This window comes from Ziziphus jujuba, chromosome 7 (genome assembly GCF_031755915.1).
Source record: "Ziziphus jujuba cultivar Dongzao chromosome 7, ASM3175591v1".
NCBI lineage: Eukaryota > Viridiplantae > Streptophyta > Magnoliopsida > Rosales > Rhamnaceae > Ziziphus > Ziziphus jujuba.
The window spans coordinates 10,537,003-10,555,853 of NC_083385.1; the positions used below are offsets into that span (position 1 = coordinate 10,537,003).

At 33.3% G+C, this 18,851-nt stretch overlaps 3 protein-coding genes across 10 annotated transcripts; 1 reads left to right on the forward strand and 2 right to left on the reverse strand.

Moving 5' to 3' along the window:
- The first annotated feature begins 1,469 nt into the window (after positions 1-1,469).
- Positions 1,470-4,627, forward strand: LOC107424845 (HVA22-like protein k). 2 transcript variants are annotated; one of them, XM_025076205.3, is made up of 8 exons: positions 1,471-1,620; positions 2,375-2,433; positions 2,677-2,774; positions 3,053-3,104; positions 3,263-3,326; positions 3,693-3,788; positions 4,002-4,074; positions 4,313-4,627. In XM_025076205.3, the coding sequence occupies exons 1-8, from the start codon at positions 1,588-1,590 to the stop codon at positions 4,423-4,425; spliced, it is 588 nt and encodes a 195-aa protein (XP_024931973.3). In that variant the 5' UTR covers positions 1,471-1,587; the 3' UTR covers positions 4,426-4,627. The 2 variants fall into 2 exon arrangements, with proteins under 2 accessions (XP_048335039.2, XP_024931973.3); XM_048479082.2 differs by lacking the exon at positions 3,693-3,788 and having other exon boundaries at positions 1,470-1,620.
- A 794-nt stretch (positions 4,628-5,421) lies between these two features.
- LOC107424811 (G-box-binding factor 1) lies at positions 5,422-10,525 on the reverse strand. 7 transcript variants are annotated; one of them, XM_016034674.4, is made up of 12 exons: positions 10,134-10,524; positions 8,412-8,494; positions 8,290-8,337; positions 8,085-8,174; positions 7,849-7,938; positions 7,527-7,693; positions 7,353-7,410; positions 7,053-7,101; positions 6,737-6,969; positions 6,356-6,433; positions 5,968-6,093; positions 5,422-5,746 (listed from the first exon to the last, which is right to left on the reverse strand). In XM_016034674.4, the coding sequence occupies exons 1-12, from the start codon at positions 10,141-10,143 to the stop codon at positions 5,666-5,668; spliced, it is 1,113 nt and encodes a 370-aa protein (XP_015890160.3). In that variant the 5' UTR covers positions 10,144-10,524; the 3' UTR covers positions 5,422-5,665. The 7 variants fall into 7 exon arrangements, with proteins under 7 accessions (XP_015890160.3, XP_015890164.3, XP_060674995.1 ...); XM_016034678.4 differs by having other exon boundaries at positions 8,412-8,515; XM_060819012.1 differs by having other exon boundaries at positions 7,527-7,690; positions 10,134-10,523.
- Positions 10,526-11,910: 1,385 nt separating this feature from the next.
- Positions 11,911-17,844, reverse strand: LOC107424832 (serine/threonine/tyrosine-protein kinase HT1). The gene is made up of 6 exons (XM_016034708.4): positions 17,377-17,844; positions 14,755-14,887; positions 13,331-13,526; positions 12,917-13,038; positions 12,659-12,814; positions 11,911-12,416 (listed from the first exon to the last, which is right to left on the reverse strand). The coding sequence occupies exons 1-6, from the start codon at positions 17,604-17,606 to the stop codon at positions 12,096-12,098; spliced, it is 1,158 nt and encodes a 385-aa protein (XP_015890194.3). The 5' UTR covers positions 17,607-17,844; the 3' UTR covers positions 11,911-12,095.
- Positions 17,845-18,851: the final 1,007 nt, after the last annotated feature.

An 18,851-nucleotide genomic window follows, 5' to 3' on the forward strand; every position in this document is an offset into this window, starting at 1 on the left:
TGATAAAATATTGCTGTTTGAAATTAACTAGTCTACGAAACAAACTCCAATGGTATTACATGAAAGGCACTTTATGATCCATGCCTTTATACATTCTAACATGCAATCGATGTGATTAGCAAAATTTTTATTTTTTATTTTTACAAAATCGAGACACCCTCTTAGAAAGTTAAAATTATATCCAAGCTTTTAAACCCACATAAATATTTATGTGCGTGTGATTTAGGATTATTTGGTTAATTGTATATAGTTTTAATCTAGTAAAAGCATAACTCCAAATGTTATGTTAAATATTCATTAACATGGCAATTGCTCAATAATGCTATTTATCTAATTAGAATTTTAATTTTAAATTATCAATTGAATGACATTTTTAATATTAACATACTAAAGTATTCACACATTTTATATTGGAAACATGTGCTTGATAGAACACTATTCATATTATATGTAATCTATATCTATAAATAAATATTGAAAATTTATTTTTCAATAGTCTACATTTTTAAAATTGATGATACTTTAACATGTTTTAAAATCTTAAATACGTGGTTGAAGTCACGTCACCCTGCAAGTGAGGGAAAAGTTACTCTGGTTATTTGGAAGTATCTAAGCTAAGCCCATAATAGGGGTAAAAAAATACTTTGAATTCCAAATGGCAGTGCAACATTACATAGTGTCGTAGAATGTCAGAGCAGAAAAGGAAGCTTCCTCTCTTTGGAGTTTTATGAAGTGGAATTGACAACACCAGACTATAAATTGTACTGTATTTATATGATTAATCACATATATTTATTTAGAAAAATTGACTATATGGGAGATCTTCCATTTATGTCTCATACATATTTTTGTTAGTACAGAGTATTGTATTTTGAAGATCCCTATCAACCTTGTGAGAAAACTTATTCTTGAGATTAGTTTTTTTGAAATTCAATTTGTTTGGTTTTTGATTAGAAATGAAAAATTTATAACATACAAGTAATTAAAATAATTTGTGTTTTAAAAGTAAGAATAAATTTGTAAAATATATATAAAGTAAGTTTTCAAAAGAATTTAAAATGGCACCGTTTTGGTATGAACAACTTTAAACTTTCCACCGTACTTTTACTTGATTTTTATGGACTCACTTTTTTTATTATTATTATTAAAAACGTCTTATACAATAGAAAAATTCACTTTGCTAGACACAATCCAAATTGAGTGGCACTAAAAATTTATATGACAGATTTAATTCACCTTGAATAGAAATTTTGAAAACCAAAACGATGCGGATTTTTTCATTTTTTGGTGAATGTGTCGAAGTTTACCCGTGTTTACAAAAGAATTTCTTAATTGGTTGGGATGTTAATCAGTCCGACGACACCGTATTTGAGGAGATCAAGCGCATACTATTTTTCGCTCTATTTTTTATTTTTTATTTTTATTATTTTATGACCCATTTTATTTTTCGTTATATAAAAGCTCGTATGTAAACCCGGGTACTGTAATCGTAATTAATTGTTAACCCAAAATATTCCACCCAAAAAAAAAAAAAAAAAAAAGTTTTGTTAACCCAAAAGTCCTCCATTGAAGTGCTTGGAAATTGGAATGGCTCTTCTTGGCTCCAACATCGCTGGTGAGGTTAGAATGGATATCTAATCCTTCAATTTTCGTATTCTTTAGTGTTCCTCACTGCTAGGGCTTCATATTATGCCGATAGTTTCTGTTTTAAAACGTCTCTAATTGCTTTCTTGATCATCTATTTCGTTTTTTTTGGTTAAATTAGATCGATCCTAAACTTTCACTTGCTTTGCGATTAATTAGTTCGTTGCCACACCTAATGGTTTAGTTTAAATGTTCTATGTAAATTCAATTTGAATTTATCAGTTTCCCTCTTTTTCCTACCTTGATTCTGTATTTCGTTATAAAGCATGTAAAAATTTGGCAATAGTAACGTGTTGTTGATCTGGGAACTTATATTTCATTGATGTAATTTAAAGTTGAATGCTATACATATGTTATATTGGTGCCAGTGGGGGATAGATAAAAAATTGCAAGTGATGTAGTTTTTTCATACTTATGGATTAAATTATTGATTGAGCAAATAGACCTCGTGAATATTGTGGTTACTACTAAGAGTTAGAACTTGAAAGATTAATGAAGGATTTGCAATGAGTTAAAAGATTAATGAAGGATAACCACAGAAACAGGTAATGAAGATTATACTGCAGTCTACTGGTCACTTTTAATTGAATTACCTTCAAAATGATCTTTAGTTAGTTGGGATTTTAGAGTAGGGTAAGGATAAGTCTTGTTTCCCTTTTGCTCAAGTCTTGTTTTGGCTTTTGTCTTCTTTCCTTTGCCTTCACTTTTTTGTTTGATATATATTATGTAGGTTGGGTTGCGGTTGCTCCTCTGTCCTCTCGGTTCTAACATTGTAGTTCGAACAGCATGGTGAGCTTTGACTAATATTGTCTTTAACTTTAACTTAATAATTTCTTTTTCGTGATTTGTGTTAATGAATATTGTTTGGAAGGATAAGGATAACTATTGTCAAGGAGATAACTTGTGCTCATTCATGGCTTGATGTTATCTTTTTCAAACTAAAGCAACCTCTAAACTCAAAATGCAATACCCCTGTCAAAAATAAAAAAGATAATAATATTACTGATTGTGAGTTTTTCTTTGTATATATAGTTGTTCTGTGGGGATTGTTCTACCTGTATACTCTACATGCAAGGCAATTGAGAGGAAAGATCATGACGATCAACAAAAGTGGCTCTTATATTGGGCAGGTTTGAAGTTCTTCTGTTGTCATTCCCATTCACTCTTTTCAATGCCTTATGTTAACATAGGACATGACTTTTGTGATTTATACTGAGTGAAGATGTGATAGTTATGGGCATTCAAGTGTCTAAGTAGCTTGATATTGGAACATTATTTATAGTTAACTTTTTGTATATGGCAAGTTCATATCATTTGGATGAAATTTTTGATATATGAAGTATATGAGCATTGGGCTCTAATATTCTACTAATTTAATTTAATTCATTATTCATTTCAATTACTGCAGCTTATGGATCTTTCAGCCTTGTAGAAGTATTTTCAGATAAGTTTATTTCTTGGTATGATTCTATATTGTTTTTATATCTTAGAACAAATTGCTTGTACAAGGTTATACCGGAAAAGACAGGTGTCTGTGCAGCATATACATGTATCCCTGTATTTCTTTGAATTTGGCTTTTGTTCTGATGATCCGATCTTTTATTTCCTTCCTTTGTAGGTTTCCTCTGTACTATCATCTAAAATTTGCATTTCTTGTTTGGCTTCAACTTCCATCTGTTGATGTAAGTTAAAATACATTCTACTCTTTGGAGTGTTTGTATCAATTTAATATTGGATCCCCTCCTCTCCCATTATATCAAGTCACAGATAAAGTTTTTAGTTGTTTGAGACAAATCACAATACTTCCTTTAAAGGGTAATTTATATGAAGACTGTAGGTTGTATCTTGACTTTTGGTCAATTTTTTTTTTCTTAATAATCATAAATTGCGGGAATTTTGAGAAACGGTTGAAGTTAAATTGTCTCATCTTATTATTATTTTTTATTTTTTTGGTAAATGCTTTTAAAGCAATTGTTATGCTCTTTTTATATAAAAATTTATTCTTGAATGAGGGAACTCTTAGGAGAAATAATTGTACTTTCCATTAGGGTGCAAAGCAGTTGTACATCAGCCACCTGCGTCCATTCTTCTTGAGGCACCAGGCTAGAATTGATCACGTTTTGGGCATTGCGTATGGAGAAATGGTAACACCTCCATGCTACTTTTTTCATTTAGGCCAATATTAAACTTTGAAACCGTCGTGCTGGGCATCATGTTCACAGTTTTCAACTGTCTTTATGTAAAAACTAAAAAAGTCGGTATTCAGGCAGCTTAAAGTGGTTGGTTTCATCAAATTAGGAAAGGGGCATAATTTTATGTTGTTTTGGACTGAATGATGCTCGTTTGTTAATTTGCAGGCCAAACTCATTAGTGCACACCAAACAGAAATTCAATATGCCAGGGCTGTGATTGTGAAGATTATGGGATCAGGTGAGGATGAAACTGGTCCATTATGATAGTTAATTATCTTTTTATTATCAAACATCAATTGTGAGCTACATTGGTTTTCCATCCTTCCCAGATTCATTCTCATTCTTATCAGGCGAAACACCTATAAATATTGATACCATCAAACAAATGCAAACTTTATTTGTTTGCTTAATTTTTTATTCCTTTTTATGTCGACTTATTGTTTTATTTTCTATTTTGTTGAATTCTTTTAAACCAGCGGAACTAATGTTGAAGGGTGGAGACAAGCCAGATCAAACCCAGCAGCACCGTGCAATTGAGGGACAAACAAGAACCTCCGTCATTGAGTCTGATGATGGTGATGATGATTAGTGTAGGCTAATATCCTGTTAATTATGTGATAATTTAATGCAAATAGTATTAGTTACTTTATGTTAATATTATATTGATTTGCATCTTTTTTTATTTGCTTGGGTTTATATATAGTGAGGATGAGGATGTTTTGGCTTGAAGCGGCCCTTGGCAGCTTTTGTATTTTTTGTCAAAATGATGTCAATTTATTCTTTTTTCTCCCCTCTTTTTTTTTTTTTTTTTAATGAAGGGATATTATGAAAAAATTATTTATTACTGGAAATTTATGTATTGTTATTTTTATGTTTGTTTATATATAAAAAAAATGCAATACTTGAAATTGAAAACGAATGCTTATAAAGAGGGCCTTAAAACATATTTAGAAAGGAAAACATGAAAATAAAAATTGTATTACTGTGAAGATGTTGATGTTGAAAATTTTAAGGCAAAACCTCTAAATAATAGTAGATGACATATCTAAAATTAAGTTTATCTAAAAAGAAGTTTTTGGAAAATGAAAGCTAATAATTTGCAATTATAATTGAGTTTTTAAAGATAGTTTTAAATTCTGTCCATGCTTTCTGCGAGTAAATGAAGAAAATAAAGAATATTACCGTTACGCAAATTCAGGCTCCGTACCGAAAACTTGCAAACTATCAGTCGTCTAAATTTTATATTTGTTCAATTAAAATTCTTATTGTTTTCTAAAATATCTTTTAAAACATTTTTAAATCCTCTCCAATAATAACATTTTTTTTCTCAATTATTTCCGGCGAACAGTTTACCTGTTCTCCAACACATCCATGGAAGACGGTGAATGTAAGCTCCTCTCACATTTTGTACTTGTCTGGATGTATGTAAGTAACAAAAAGCTATATTAATATAAGTTTATGCATAGTTGAGGAAACTCCAGAATCAAATATAGATGCATGATAAACAAAGAAATACTAGATAAATAAAGTTTACGCATAGTGGAAGAGACTCCAGAATCGAATAGTTTCATATTTCAAAAAAGGCTTCTCAGCTAATTCTCCCAATATATATATATATCTTTTCCAATTGGTATATGTTACAACAATTTGCATAACTTCACCGAGGTTCCAAGTCAAGATTTCATAAACAAGCGTTACAGTTACAAAGTTGGGGTTAAAGGTATAAATTAGTAACAACAATAAATGTTCTAAGCTCAATCAAGGCCAAGGTTACTATTTCCTGGAGTTCAATTAATTTCTATTCTAACAAGGGAAAATGCTCCTACTTTTTAACTGTTGCCCTCATCAGCTCGAGACTGCTTTTCGATGTCTGCTACTACATCTGGCCCACATATCCGTGTTAATTCTTCCTGCCAGATTAACAAAAATCATAGTAGTTAAGAAATAGGGTAATTTCTCAAAAACATACCATAGAAACGCCTCAAAAGATTCCTAAGGACTTGAGGATACATCAGAATTTACAACTGAAAGTGAGCATTATTTTTTTACCCTCTATAATCATGAAACATGCATTAACGTTTTAAAAAGAGCATGTGCAGACTACAAATAGGCAAAGGTCAATAAAATTAACCTTGATAGAACTATTGTCAGATGTTAGCTTTTCGCACTCTTCGGAAAGCTTCTGCAGCTCTTCTCTAAGATTGCGATTCTCATTGTTCAATTTCTCTACCCTTGCTTGCAGCTCTTCACACTCTGCCTGGTGAGTTAGATAAAAGCAAAACTGATTTAGGCAGATATACATGCATATCACATATGCATGCTTATATACTGTAAAACAAATGAATGCAATCACGACTTCATAATAATACATATATATTGAAGGATATATATATATATATATACAACCATCCCCTTGAAATCTCTCGATCTCTATTCTAATTACTAGTTTTGATTCTAAGGTTGACTGAAAACAGTCAAACAAATTATGTGGACAACTGAAAAACAAGTGCATCTTATACCTGCTTGCGTAATCTCGACCTCCTTGCTGACTCCCTATTGGATTGTTTCCTCTTCTGTCTTTTAAGTTCACGTTCATCCTGTCAAATCAAAACTAAAATTCAACAAAAAGAAATATTTGAAGCCTAACTAGCATACATGTATAATGTTAATCTCATAATAACATACTTTCAGATAATCAAGATACACATCCATGAAAAAGATCTAAATTTATAGAAAAGAGCCCACTTGCAAACTAAGAAATGAAATCAAGGGATGTTTACAATAATATTTGCATAAAAAAAGTTCACTTTTCTTCTTTTGCTGAATATTTCAAGTACAACAAGCATCATTGAAAAGTAGTAATACATAACAGCAATTAAGAATAAATGCAAGGCTCGTACCTGAATCCATTGTTCAGGCATTACGCCTTCATGGCCAATCACTGTAGCAGGAACAGCAGCTGATGATGCAACAGTTGGGTTCGGTCTCAATTTTGTGGCTCCAGCGCTGGCAGGGGATGCATTCCACAAGTCCATGCCAATATTCAGATTGGTTGCAGGAACAGAGGCTAAAGGCTTCCCAGGAACTGAAGCTGGAATAATGGCCCCAGCAGTGTTATTCTGAGCATTGGCCCCTGAGAAAGTCAATTGTGAATATGAAATGTTTCAGCAAGAAACTATAACATAGACAGAAACTATATGTTGAAGAGTAGTGTACCATCTGCAAGCATCTGTTCAAAGCTTCCTTTCTTGCTTGCAGAGAACTCCTAGAAAGAAATTAAGCATATTTTAATTTGATGAAGGGAGAATACAACATAACAAACGCACAATATCATTAGATCAGGTTAATATGGAAGCCTTGAGCATCAAATAACTGATTTAAGTATAGGAAAGCACTACTACTCAAAAAAAAAAAAAAAAAAATTCTCAGAAGGTTTTCAGATGCTTAACTACTTTGTTAGCCATTCATTTAAGATAAAACACAAGAAGTAACCAATATCAATGCACAAATGCATACCTGTTGATTACTATTTTCATCACTTGCATCTGATGAACCCTCAGAACCACTTTCAGCACTATCAAATCAAACTTAAGATCAGAAAATAAGAAGCAATTGGAGAAACATACAGAAATAAATTAGTAAGTAAGAAAAGACATATTGTTGAAAAACCTAAAACCAGAAGGTACAAACCTTTGTGAAACACCATCATTTCCGGAACCTGAAGCAGCTTTTCCACCCTCCCCAGCCTTACCACCAACTCCAGAAGTTCCCTTTGATTTTTTTGCTGAAGCCCGGTCTTTTACATCCGGTCCCTTCCCTTCCAACTCCCGATTCATTTGAGTGGGTCCAGGAGTCTGCTGAAGATAAGGAAGAAATTCAACTTAAAATCTCCCAGTTATTTAAGATATCACTTTATTCTACAAAGGGCCATGAATATGAGCAAATAGTATGAAGGAAGCCGGTGCTAGAAATGGTTACAGAAGAATAACCAAGTTAGCAAGGCATAACATACCGTGGCCATGTTAGGGTGGGCATAAACTCCGCCTGGTGGATATATAGCTGGATATGGAACTGGGGTTCCATATGGCGGAATCAGAGGATGCTGGAAAATTGTCAACAAAAAGGCTAATAAGAACCTTATTTCCAATTTCTTTATAAATTTATAAAAATAAAAATAAAATAAAAAATCCTTATCTATTATGCAATACATATTCTGATTTACAAAAGCAAAGGAAAGGAAATATTCACCTGGCCACCCCATAGATATGGATGAGGAGTTGGAGAAGCAACTGTTGATGCAAAAAAAGGTGGTGGAGTAGCTCCAGCACCATAATAAGCCTACATAAGAAGCCAAGTTGTAAGCTATTACCATTCTATATCAATCAACAACAATCATATTCATACTAATAATGATAAAAATTATAAACAAATAAAATATGCTATCATCATCCACCTGCATAGAGCTTGACCAATCAGGGTATGAAGGTGCAGTTGGTATTTCCTGTTCATGAACAGATAAAATTTTTAAAAACTTGGGAAGGAGAAAGAGGAAGGTGGTGAAGGACGAAGAGGTACCTGGGTTGAAGAAGCAGGTTTGGAAGGCTTAGTAGGTGTACTCTCTTCCCCTGTCCCCATCTGAGTCGTTCGGTGAGATACCCCTTCAGTTCAACAATTTGTTACTAAAACAAGATTTTTCTTAGTGATATCTAGATGCAACTGCATACATCAAAACTAAAATCCATAAATATAATAACAATAATGATGCTTCAATTTAATAAAGCAAAATTATAATATTAACAATCCATATTTATTTCAATTATATGAAGCAATCTATGGATGTAAAACAAGAGCTTCTACATATATATTAAGATAGAACGTTTTTCTGTAAACATTATGCCATGTTCATCTAGGAGGTCTATAACAATTATATCATTGAATCTTTCCAAAAGGTAGGAAAAGAAAAAAGAAAAAAGAAAAAGAACTATCCGATTAATTAACTAATTGGTAGTCTTAATTACTTTGATAAAACCATCTCCTAATGAAGTCAAAAATCTGCAGCAATCCCCAAAATAGGAAGCAATATTTATTATATCTGACAGTTAAACAAAATGCCAATAAATGAATTAAGCTTCAAGGCAATACAACTAAAACCCATTATTCTATCTCTTGCTATTTAGCTTATGGCTAACCATTAAATCCCAAATCACATGCATTAACTTGAGAGTACCGCAGTTTCTCGACTGTATAATATATATGTATCAAAGTTTTACAAGCATTTAACCAGTCACATTTTATCGTATTCTTGAACAAAATAATTTTTGTCGTATCCATCGAACTAACTAAAAATGATATCACACATTGAAGGAACACTAAAAAAACAGAAAGTGTTTAGTTAAAGCATGGTATTCAACTGAATGTGATTGTATTTTACATTTTCTTGCCATAAATATCCAAGTCCAAACCATTATTTTAACCTATTTTGCACATAATCTCTTTCCCGACGTTTTTCCTAAGAACAAAAAAGGGATTAATTGTTGGTTCATCAATTATGTCATATACATCCCCAAAAGTGTTTTTTTTTAACGGACCACCAAACCATAAATATTGGCAACGCTAAAATCGAGGGGAATCCACCATGTTTTCTTCTCATCTAAGTAATTACCTTTTCTTCAGAAAATTGAAATAGTTAAGTTAGAAAACTTGTAATTATTGAAAAATTCAAGGTAATAAATGCAGGGCGGATATAGTCATATTCAAATCCAATCTCATACTTCTCGTATGGCATTAATCACCTCCACAATACTTTGTTTAAAACTAAAGATGGACTCCAAATTATAAATAAAATAAACAAAAAGGAAAATTCCAAGTACGAAAATCCAGCAATTCTTTTGCCCATGGAATTAAAAGGGGCTTTCTTTAATAATTCAAAAGCTGAAAAAGCTTTTGAAAGAATAGTTGAAATAGCAAAATTAGTGCGCAAACAAGATTTTCAACAATAAACGGGTTTACCAGCCTTTAGAATTAAATGTTTTAAGAAAGCGAAGCTAATCATTTGGGAGAAACAGATTGAACTCTCTGACAAATTAAACCACAAAGCGACTAACGAATTTTAAAACCCTGAATTAAATTCTCAGACATAAACCTATAAAATAAAAATTAAAAGTTAAATATTAAAAATTAAAAGAGAAAAAAAGAAAACAAAGACAAAAATTGTACAGATAGAAGACGTATACACATGGAAGGGAGGAAATTCAGGAGAGAGAGAGAGAGAGAGAGAGAGAGAGAGATTGGACTGACCTGCTCTCATGGCGTTTGGATGCGTTTAGAGAAAGTGAGGTGGAAGTCCAGGTGGGATGGTCTACCTTCTAAAGTTTATATGCCCCCAAAACACCCCCCTCTTCCTAAAAACAATTGCCTTTAAAAAGATCAACGGCCCAGAATTTAGGGTTCGAAAAACTCACAATCCAATCTCAACGGCCCACAACAAACACACGCACACCAAAAAAGAAAAAAAAAAAAAATTTAAAACCTTAACCAACCAACAAACTATCCAGACAAAATTTTTTTTAAAAAAGGAAGCCCTTGGTTTTGTAATTCGACGATGCTTTTCCCTCTGTTAGAATTGGGACTATCCGCTCGCGCCGCAGATTGTACGGACGCTGATCGAGTTTGGCGGGGAGAGAGAAAGAGAGATGGGGGAGGCGAATTTGGGAATTTCAGGGAGTGGGGCTTTTAGGGTTCCGTGGGTTTGACACGTGCGAGAATTGAGGGATCCAGCTGTCCACGTTTAACTGGATCAGACCATGACGAAGCAAATAAAGTAAAGACTGACTCATCCTGGCAACTAACGGATAACGTTAATTATTATTATTTTTTTGAAAATGCTTCGAACCGGACGCGTGGAGCGCTGTCTGTTTCTTCTCTCTTTTCTCCGGTTTTTCTCCTCCGGTTTACGCTATGCCTTTCTTTGTGGTTTTGCCACGTCAGACTATTTTAGATATACTTCGAATAAGTAAATAACCTTTCGAAGGGTCCAGATTGTACATAGCAATTAGCAAATAAGATATGGCCAATTTAACAGGAAACTAACCAAGTGGGTAACTTTAAGTTCAAATCATAAGAGATACAAAAAGATTTTTGTGTAGTTTGTAAAATAAATTTGGATAAAAAAAAATTAACAGGAAAGAAAAATTAAAAAAGTTTGACTTTCGAATATAATTCTATATGCTTTGTTTTTTTTTTGTTTTTTTTTTTTCAAAAAAAAAAAAGTTGTGTGGGGTCGTTCACAGCTGCCAGTAGGTGAGGCTGATTTATTTTCACAGATTTGTAGGGTCATAAGTCAATGAAATTGATGATTGGTAGAATTGGTAGCAACATACGGATTCTACCAATTTGGTTTTAGAAATTCAACAATGTAATACTACCAAAAAAAAAAAAAAAAAAAAGAAAAAAAGAAAAAAAAGAGAGTATAAAATAAGCACATTCCATCCATTCTTGGTTGGTATGGGACAAGATACATCTCATTCTCATAACAGTTAAGACGCATGCCAAAGGTGAGACATGAATGTATAGATAGCATTCTTTGATTGGTTGGAGCCAAGAATTGTCAAACACTAAAATAAATATCCTGAATTTTTATCCCCTTTAACTTGACAAAAATCTACACAAATTATCTTAGTAGGATTCTTTCACCAATACTTCATTGGAACCACATGAACTCGAATGATTTCCTATCCCACTAAATAAAAATAAAAAATTCCCACATTGGATGCTCAAGTCCACACATTTAGAAATTGCAACATAATAAATAATGAATAATAATATGGACAAGTTTTGACACTCGTGTGTGTCTTTAAGACAGCTTCTATATTTTGATCTTCTCTTTTTTCTTGGAATTAGGAAAAAATCATTAGGCAATGATATAAAGAGTAACAAAATCTTTTTTGTTGAGCATGCTTACTCTTTTCTCCGTCACACCAGTGACCAGACATGAAAGTCCATACCTTTTTAATGGCTAAAGGAAAAAAGAAAAAAAGGCAGGGGATGTAAAAACCTTATGATGAGATACAGGGTGTAAAAAAGAACTCTGTATATTTTATTTCTCTTTTCATATTAATATATTTATATATATATATATATTGTAAACCTGAGTTCTGTACAATATCTGTATCTGTAAGGGAATGAAAGTTTAAGCTGAGAGAATCCATCGGCTTTTTGAACGAATGTGTAACTTAAAAAGCAATCACCGTTGATGATTGGTCAATGAGCAGAGCAATAATCAAAGCAACGGAGGAAACTGGGTGAAGATTTCCTACGTCTCTTAACCTTTACAACAGCATTTTTGGACTGAGGATTGATACTGGTTCCTGCAGGGTCTTCCTTCGTAATTGTGTTGCTTTTGGGATGTTCAGTCTCGACAATCTCGGTAGCTTTAATATCTATTGAGAGTGAATTCTGGTAGTTGGAGAGGGAGACTGTGATTTCCATAAACTCTGGCCGGCTTTTCGGGTCTTCTCCCCAACAGGACTGCAGGAGAGGGACTAAATCCTTGGGAATGTTCTCCAGACATGGTCTTATTTTCTGAAAACCAGAGTGTGACAGTTAGGCAAATCATCAGAGGTAATCTACTATCAACGGTGAACACACCAAGACAATTATTAAATTAAATTGTTTTCTCTACTCTCACGAAAAGAAAATTATGGACTAGTAATTCTTATACAAGGTACCAGCTTGACTCTTATGAACATCTTTTGTCTGAATCTTTTTCTTTTCTTTTTTTTATAAAAAAAAAAAAAAAAAAAAAAAACATTTGGATGACTTACTTTGGCAGTAGCATATGCAACCATCACGCTATTCCTTCCCTTGAATGGAGTTGTGTTTGTGAGCAGCTCCCAAAGAACGATTGAGAAGCTGTACACATCCACTTTGTGATCATATTGTAACTTTCCTCCACTAGGAAGTGGGTCCAGGCTAAATAACTGGTTCAGATGGATGAAAAATTGAGGCACAATAGGAACTTTTTTTTGAATATAAATGTTTCAATCAAAGAAGGAGGGAAAAAAAAAAAAGAAAATGAGTACCTCGGGAGCCATCCACCGATAAGTTCCTGCTTCACTAGTCATTTCACCCGAGATCTCCTCTCTAGCTAACCCGAAGTCAGCAAGCTTAATCTGTTTCATGTCTTCTGTAAGAAGTAGGTTGCCTGGAATAATTAAAAAAGAGAGAAAATTAACCATATCACTTAGAAGTACTTTCCTATAATAAGCAAGGTCTCTACCATCCATGTTGTCCATTGCGTCACCGTATTTATGCTAAAAACCAGTTAGATAAGCTTCATTATAGGCCAAAACTCACAGTTAATCAGACTAAACCTATTATTCCGCCAAGTGGCAAAATGGAAAAAGGAATTTGCTTTATTGGGTAGAAGGGGGAAATGTCTCAGTTGTTTCCTAATTCAAATGAACCAAAACTACTAAGATGAGAAAATAAATTACTTGGCTTCAGGTCACGGTGGATGATGCCATTTGCATGCAAAAATTCCATAACTCTAGAGACATCCAGTGCAAAATTTATTGAAAGCTTTGGATCTAGAGGCCTTGGCCGGATGCTCCACAAGTACTTTTGCAGTGTACCGCCTTTCATGAGTTCGGTAACTATTACCATAGTCGGCTCCACTGAGGCACCGATAAGCTGCTCAGCATAACAACTTTTTTTTAGCGTCTGAACCAGGGGAAGTGAGACTAAATACAAAAGAAGCAACAACTCCGCGAAATTTATTGTCTATAGAGATGGTGCATTCAGAAAACAAATATTATAGCAAAAGTAAGTTCTCTGTATCATACTATATATCAAGATGGATTTAATTCAAAGCTCGGTCAAAGTAAATCAAGAGTACAGTAATTAAAGGCACATTCGACCACAAAATCCTAATTCTATGCATTACAAGCCAATAAAGGGACAGCTGCAACACTAATAGGTGTATCCATATCATCAAACCCAGCTTCACTCTCACCCCATTTGAGTGGAAAAATTTATTTCTCGAAACAAAATCCCAACCACAGAAAAAATATTTATAAAAGACTAAATCGCAGCAATTTGCGTCAAATGCAAAACCAATAAGTTGCACAACTCATGCAAAATGGTCATCTACTAGAAGCAGGATTATTATTTTGAAGAATTTAACTTCATTGTGTCAGTTACAGTACAGATGTAAGCTGCCCGCATCCAAGTGTACATAGTTGCTATATGTGCTTGGACGCATCTAAACTCCCACGAGTCCCACCATGATGGGGGCAACATTGTCCAACACAGAAAATTTTCAAATGTAAGAGCATATGTGCCAACAGTTGCATCCTCTTATGAATTATTTTTCAATAGAAATATATTAAACTGCCTAAGAGAATAATATTTATTACACAGCATGTGAACAACAAAATCTTATATAAGGTCTCGATATATTCCTCACAACATAGCTGGAAGCTGGAAAAGGGCATGCTACAATCACATTAGATTTGGACGATGAGTTTTAACTAAATAAGCACTTAGGCAACTTACAGAGTCTCAAAGTTACAAAAGCATATGTTCATTTCAGATCCAAGACTGATAAAGTGAAAGGTAGTACGTCCATTAAATGTAATGGAAGTTTTGGTTTCAATTTGTAAAGGAACGTTGGAGTTCAACAATAAGGAATTAATGGATGAAGGAATCCAGAGACTAAGGGGACCTAGGAGGCCAATCATGCCTCCAATAATTAAAATGAATTAAATGGAAAGTAAGATAAAAACTGATATAGGCAATCACAAAACGTTCAAAACCCTCATGGAGCAGAAAACAAATTTCTAAAAGAAACTTGAGAAGATTCAATTTAGTGATAGACACATGAATGTCACATCACATAACAGAAAACAAAGCAGAATACCTTGACAATGTTTTCATGTTGCATCTTTGATTGCAGTGTAACCTCCCTCTGAAATCTTTTTTTGCGTTCCACACTTACAGCTGATGATCTCATTGGTTGTATAATCTTAACAGCAACGGGCTTGGATTTGTACCTGGAAACATAGTCTGCCAACCATCAATATTTCAACATCTAAGATATAGGATCATCATTTCCAGAACATGCATGCACAAGTACTATAAAAGACACAAACAAAACCGCTTCTTGCTTATGCTATGATCATTAATACAGTCATAAGTAGCCAAAAAAGAACGTACTTGCCTCCTACTAGACAACCATGAGCCATATTTGCATTCCCCTCATTCAAACTCACTTCAAAAGATACCATAATTACTAGTTAATCATAAATAAGTCAAGTAAATAAAGGCCAAGTAAAACAACCTAAGGACACATAGAAATCCTTTCTTGCACGCTGCTCTATAACAGGCATGCTTACGAAGTTCTATGATAGTGCTATATCTCAGAAACAGCTATTTTTCTTTCACTTTCGACCTTCCACTTTTCCTTCTGTAGCACCTTGAAAAGGATTTACACCAAACCCAAATTTCTTATAAACACATTATCACTTTTTTAGCATGTGTGTAGACTTTCATCTTGAATCTTATCCCATCTTCTCTTAAACGATGCAAAACTAAACCATGCACTCGCTCAATGCAAGATCTTTTTTCCACCTTCTGCTTTTCATGACATTGTTTTACGACTGTCTGGCATTTGAAACTATTAAATATGGTCACATGAAACAAGCGGTTAGATTCTTTTTCACTTTAACAAGATTGCTATGCATCAATCATGCAAACTCTAAACATTACACTTCATCATTTCCCCTTCCGCTCTACGTCCTTCTCAATATTTTAAGTAACAGCTCATAGAGAAATATTCCCCATTTCTCTGCTAATATTGCAACTACAAATAAAGAATCACGTATTGCCTTTGTCCTAACATATCTTATATCAGATTTAAAAGTTTGCCACAACTCTGGTATCAATAACTGATATTACATCCTCAAACAAACATGGAAGATGGCAATTCTCACATATCTTCTATTTTAACATAGGTGGTACCAACCCCAGATGAAGGGGCAGGATTGCTGATTGCAGTTGCATGACAGCCAGTGTAAATTATGACATCCTATAAATATCCATCTTTCAGAAGGTTCAATGCATAACCAAAACAGTTTGCACTGAAGGTGTAACATAATTAAGTAAGCGGGGGAAGGGAGGGAAGGAAGGGAAATTCTTGTTAATTAAATTTCCTCAGACCTTCTACCCAACCCATTTATACATAAACATGAAAAATGATAAAGCAATACCTCCTAATAATGACATGGGAAAAATCTACCATATACAATTATTTCCTGTGAAAGTCGACCAACGCTACCACATACTTTTCTACCAAACTATTCCATAAGGTGGTTAACATAGAATGCTATAGAATAAACCATACTGATAGTCTTAAAGTCAAACAGATGCCCTATCAAAGTTCATTTTGGATCTTTTTGTTGCAAGTAAAACACTTCTGATGAATGCTGTTACTCACATTATACATCCCTAGTAACATGACTGCATTCTTATAATAATTTAATTGCCTGAAAATACTGAATCCCACAAGCCCCAAATTTCCATGCATTTACATTTAAGACCACAGAAATAAATCAAAACGCGAGTTATACCTGCTGTAGTGCCAATTTGCAGAGGACAAGGACAGCCTCCCTGCTAGTGGACAATAACAACTAAAATTACAAATAGAGTGACTAAATAATTGAATCCTCCGTATGATAAGAAAGGATAAACAAAAATATCCAAATAGCGTCACCAGAGAAACCACCTAACTCCTTTTGCTTTTGTGAATTTCTCCCATTCATTGTTCTAATGAAGTTTTTCCTTTATACGCATCGTAGCATAGACTATCGTTCCAACTACAATTTTTACCAAAGAAGCACACAAGAGCAATTGGACTCACAGTTAAATTACAAATGCGTCTACTCCAAGCCAAGTTGATATTCAAAAGTAACGGTGTGACAACTTAGGAAATGTAATGTAGAAGCACATTGTATCTGCTTCTCTAAGGTGACATACAGTTATAGTTGCTCTGCTTCTTCTATAAGGTGATATCAATCCTCAGGTTATTTTCCATCCTAGAAATGATAGGTTGCACGTCTAATTACTCCGCGTCGAAAAATTGGACACATTGGCTTGTAAATTTCACTCCGGAGATCTCAACTCGAAGAATCCACAACACGTTTTGCCCTCAAAAATGGTTTACCATAAGAGAAACCAAAACTTGCGAGATAAGCATAACAACTAACTCGCATCCAAATTTTTTCTGGCACTCTATGCATCAACTCTGATTAAAACCCAGGAGTCATCTTAAACCCATAAAAGGGTTTATCATATCTAAAACACCAGATTCCCGAGAAGAAAATAGTTCACAGATCGAAGAAATATAAAGAGACAACAAAAAAAGCCTCAAACCAAATTTTACACAATGACAACAAAAACATTGTAATCCAAGCACATGCACAGAATGTGAGTAAACTAATCAAAAGCAAGACAAAGACAGTTTTTAGTGCAAGAGTGGACCCACAATCCTTCATAGACGATGGAGTGAGGGCCTTCACCAATCAAACGGCCTATCTTGACGCTGTGAGGGTCAATAAGCAAGCTGGGGTCAATGTTGAAGACGAATTCGTTGCCACAATCATTGGTTTCGTCGTTTGCAGTGAGTCGACGGTTGGAGTTGCCGATAGTGTCCAGAGAGTAGGAAAGCGAAAGCCTTAAGAGCTCTTTGTTTGTTTGCTTCACATGTTCCGCCATTGCTGGAGCTCGTTTTTGAATTACACAGGTGAAGAGACAGGGAGTGTACAATAATTTTTTAATAATAATAATAATTAAAATATAAAAATAAAAAACACACAAAAAAAAATGGAAAGTAGGAAAATAAAATTTTATTATAAGCAAAATGGGAAAATGGGTAATGCTATTTGATTCCTACATATATACATATAAAATATTTAGGCATTTAAAAAATGAGATCGTCACGGAAACGAGGGGGAAAACTGGGAAACTCTTGGTACAATTTTAGAAAATTAATTATTTGTTCTTAATCAATTATTAATTCAAATATTGATACAGTGAAGCTGCGGTACATGAAAAATTGGACTGCAAGGCTGCCACATGGGATACAAATGGGAATTTTCTATTTCTGTGCAAATGTGTTTCTCTATCATTGGCGATCCTGACAAACTGCACACAGCAATTTAGCTACGGAAGTTTATACAAGTTTGGTACATATGGAAAAAAATAATGTAAATATATTTGAACTTTGAAGTTCTGGATTCTGCTAACAGCCTAATCAGATTCTGTTAAATATGCAAATAATTTAAACAAAAAATAATATAAGACCCTCATTTCTTTCTATAATTTTTATGAAAATCTAAAACCCTCTCACTTGAACAAATACTAGAATATGAACAAAATAAAAAAAAAAATTACTGCAATAGAATCTTTAATGTTTCTGTTTATTGTTAAATTATTTTGTCCTATAAAAAAAATTAGATAGCTATAAAAAAAAATATTTTTTAGTAGATTTATCTAAGCATCCTAAGTGGCAAAATAATTCTTACTTATATAGGGTGTGTTAGATATTTTAAAATTTTGTAAAAAGATAAAATTTTCTGGAAAAAATCAATTCTTTCATAAGTAAAAAATAAATTAATAATTTTAATTACTTATCATAAATTATCATTGAAAATTTTTTAAAATTAATTATATATTGATACTGCATAAGGTTTAGACAGTATCAATTTTTATATCACATAAACAGTAATCCACATTTATTATTGGCATGCTCTAAATTAAGCATATATTATTTAACTATAGTATGCAAAAATAACCAAAGTGAAAAAGAAATTCCCTCTATTTCATTTTAATCAAAAAAAAAAAAAAACTCTATTTGAGATCTTATTTAGCCTAAAAATACCCAAAAAAGAAAAGGTATATAAAAAAAATCATATTTGAGTTGATTTGATGAGTAGGATTGCACCAAAAAAGAAGAATAAC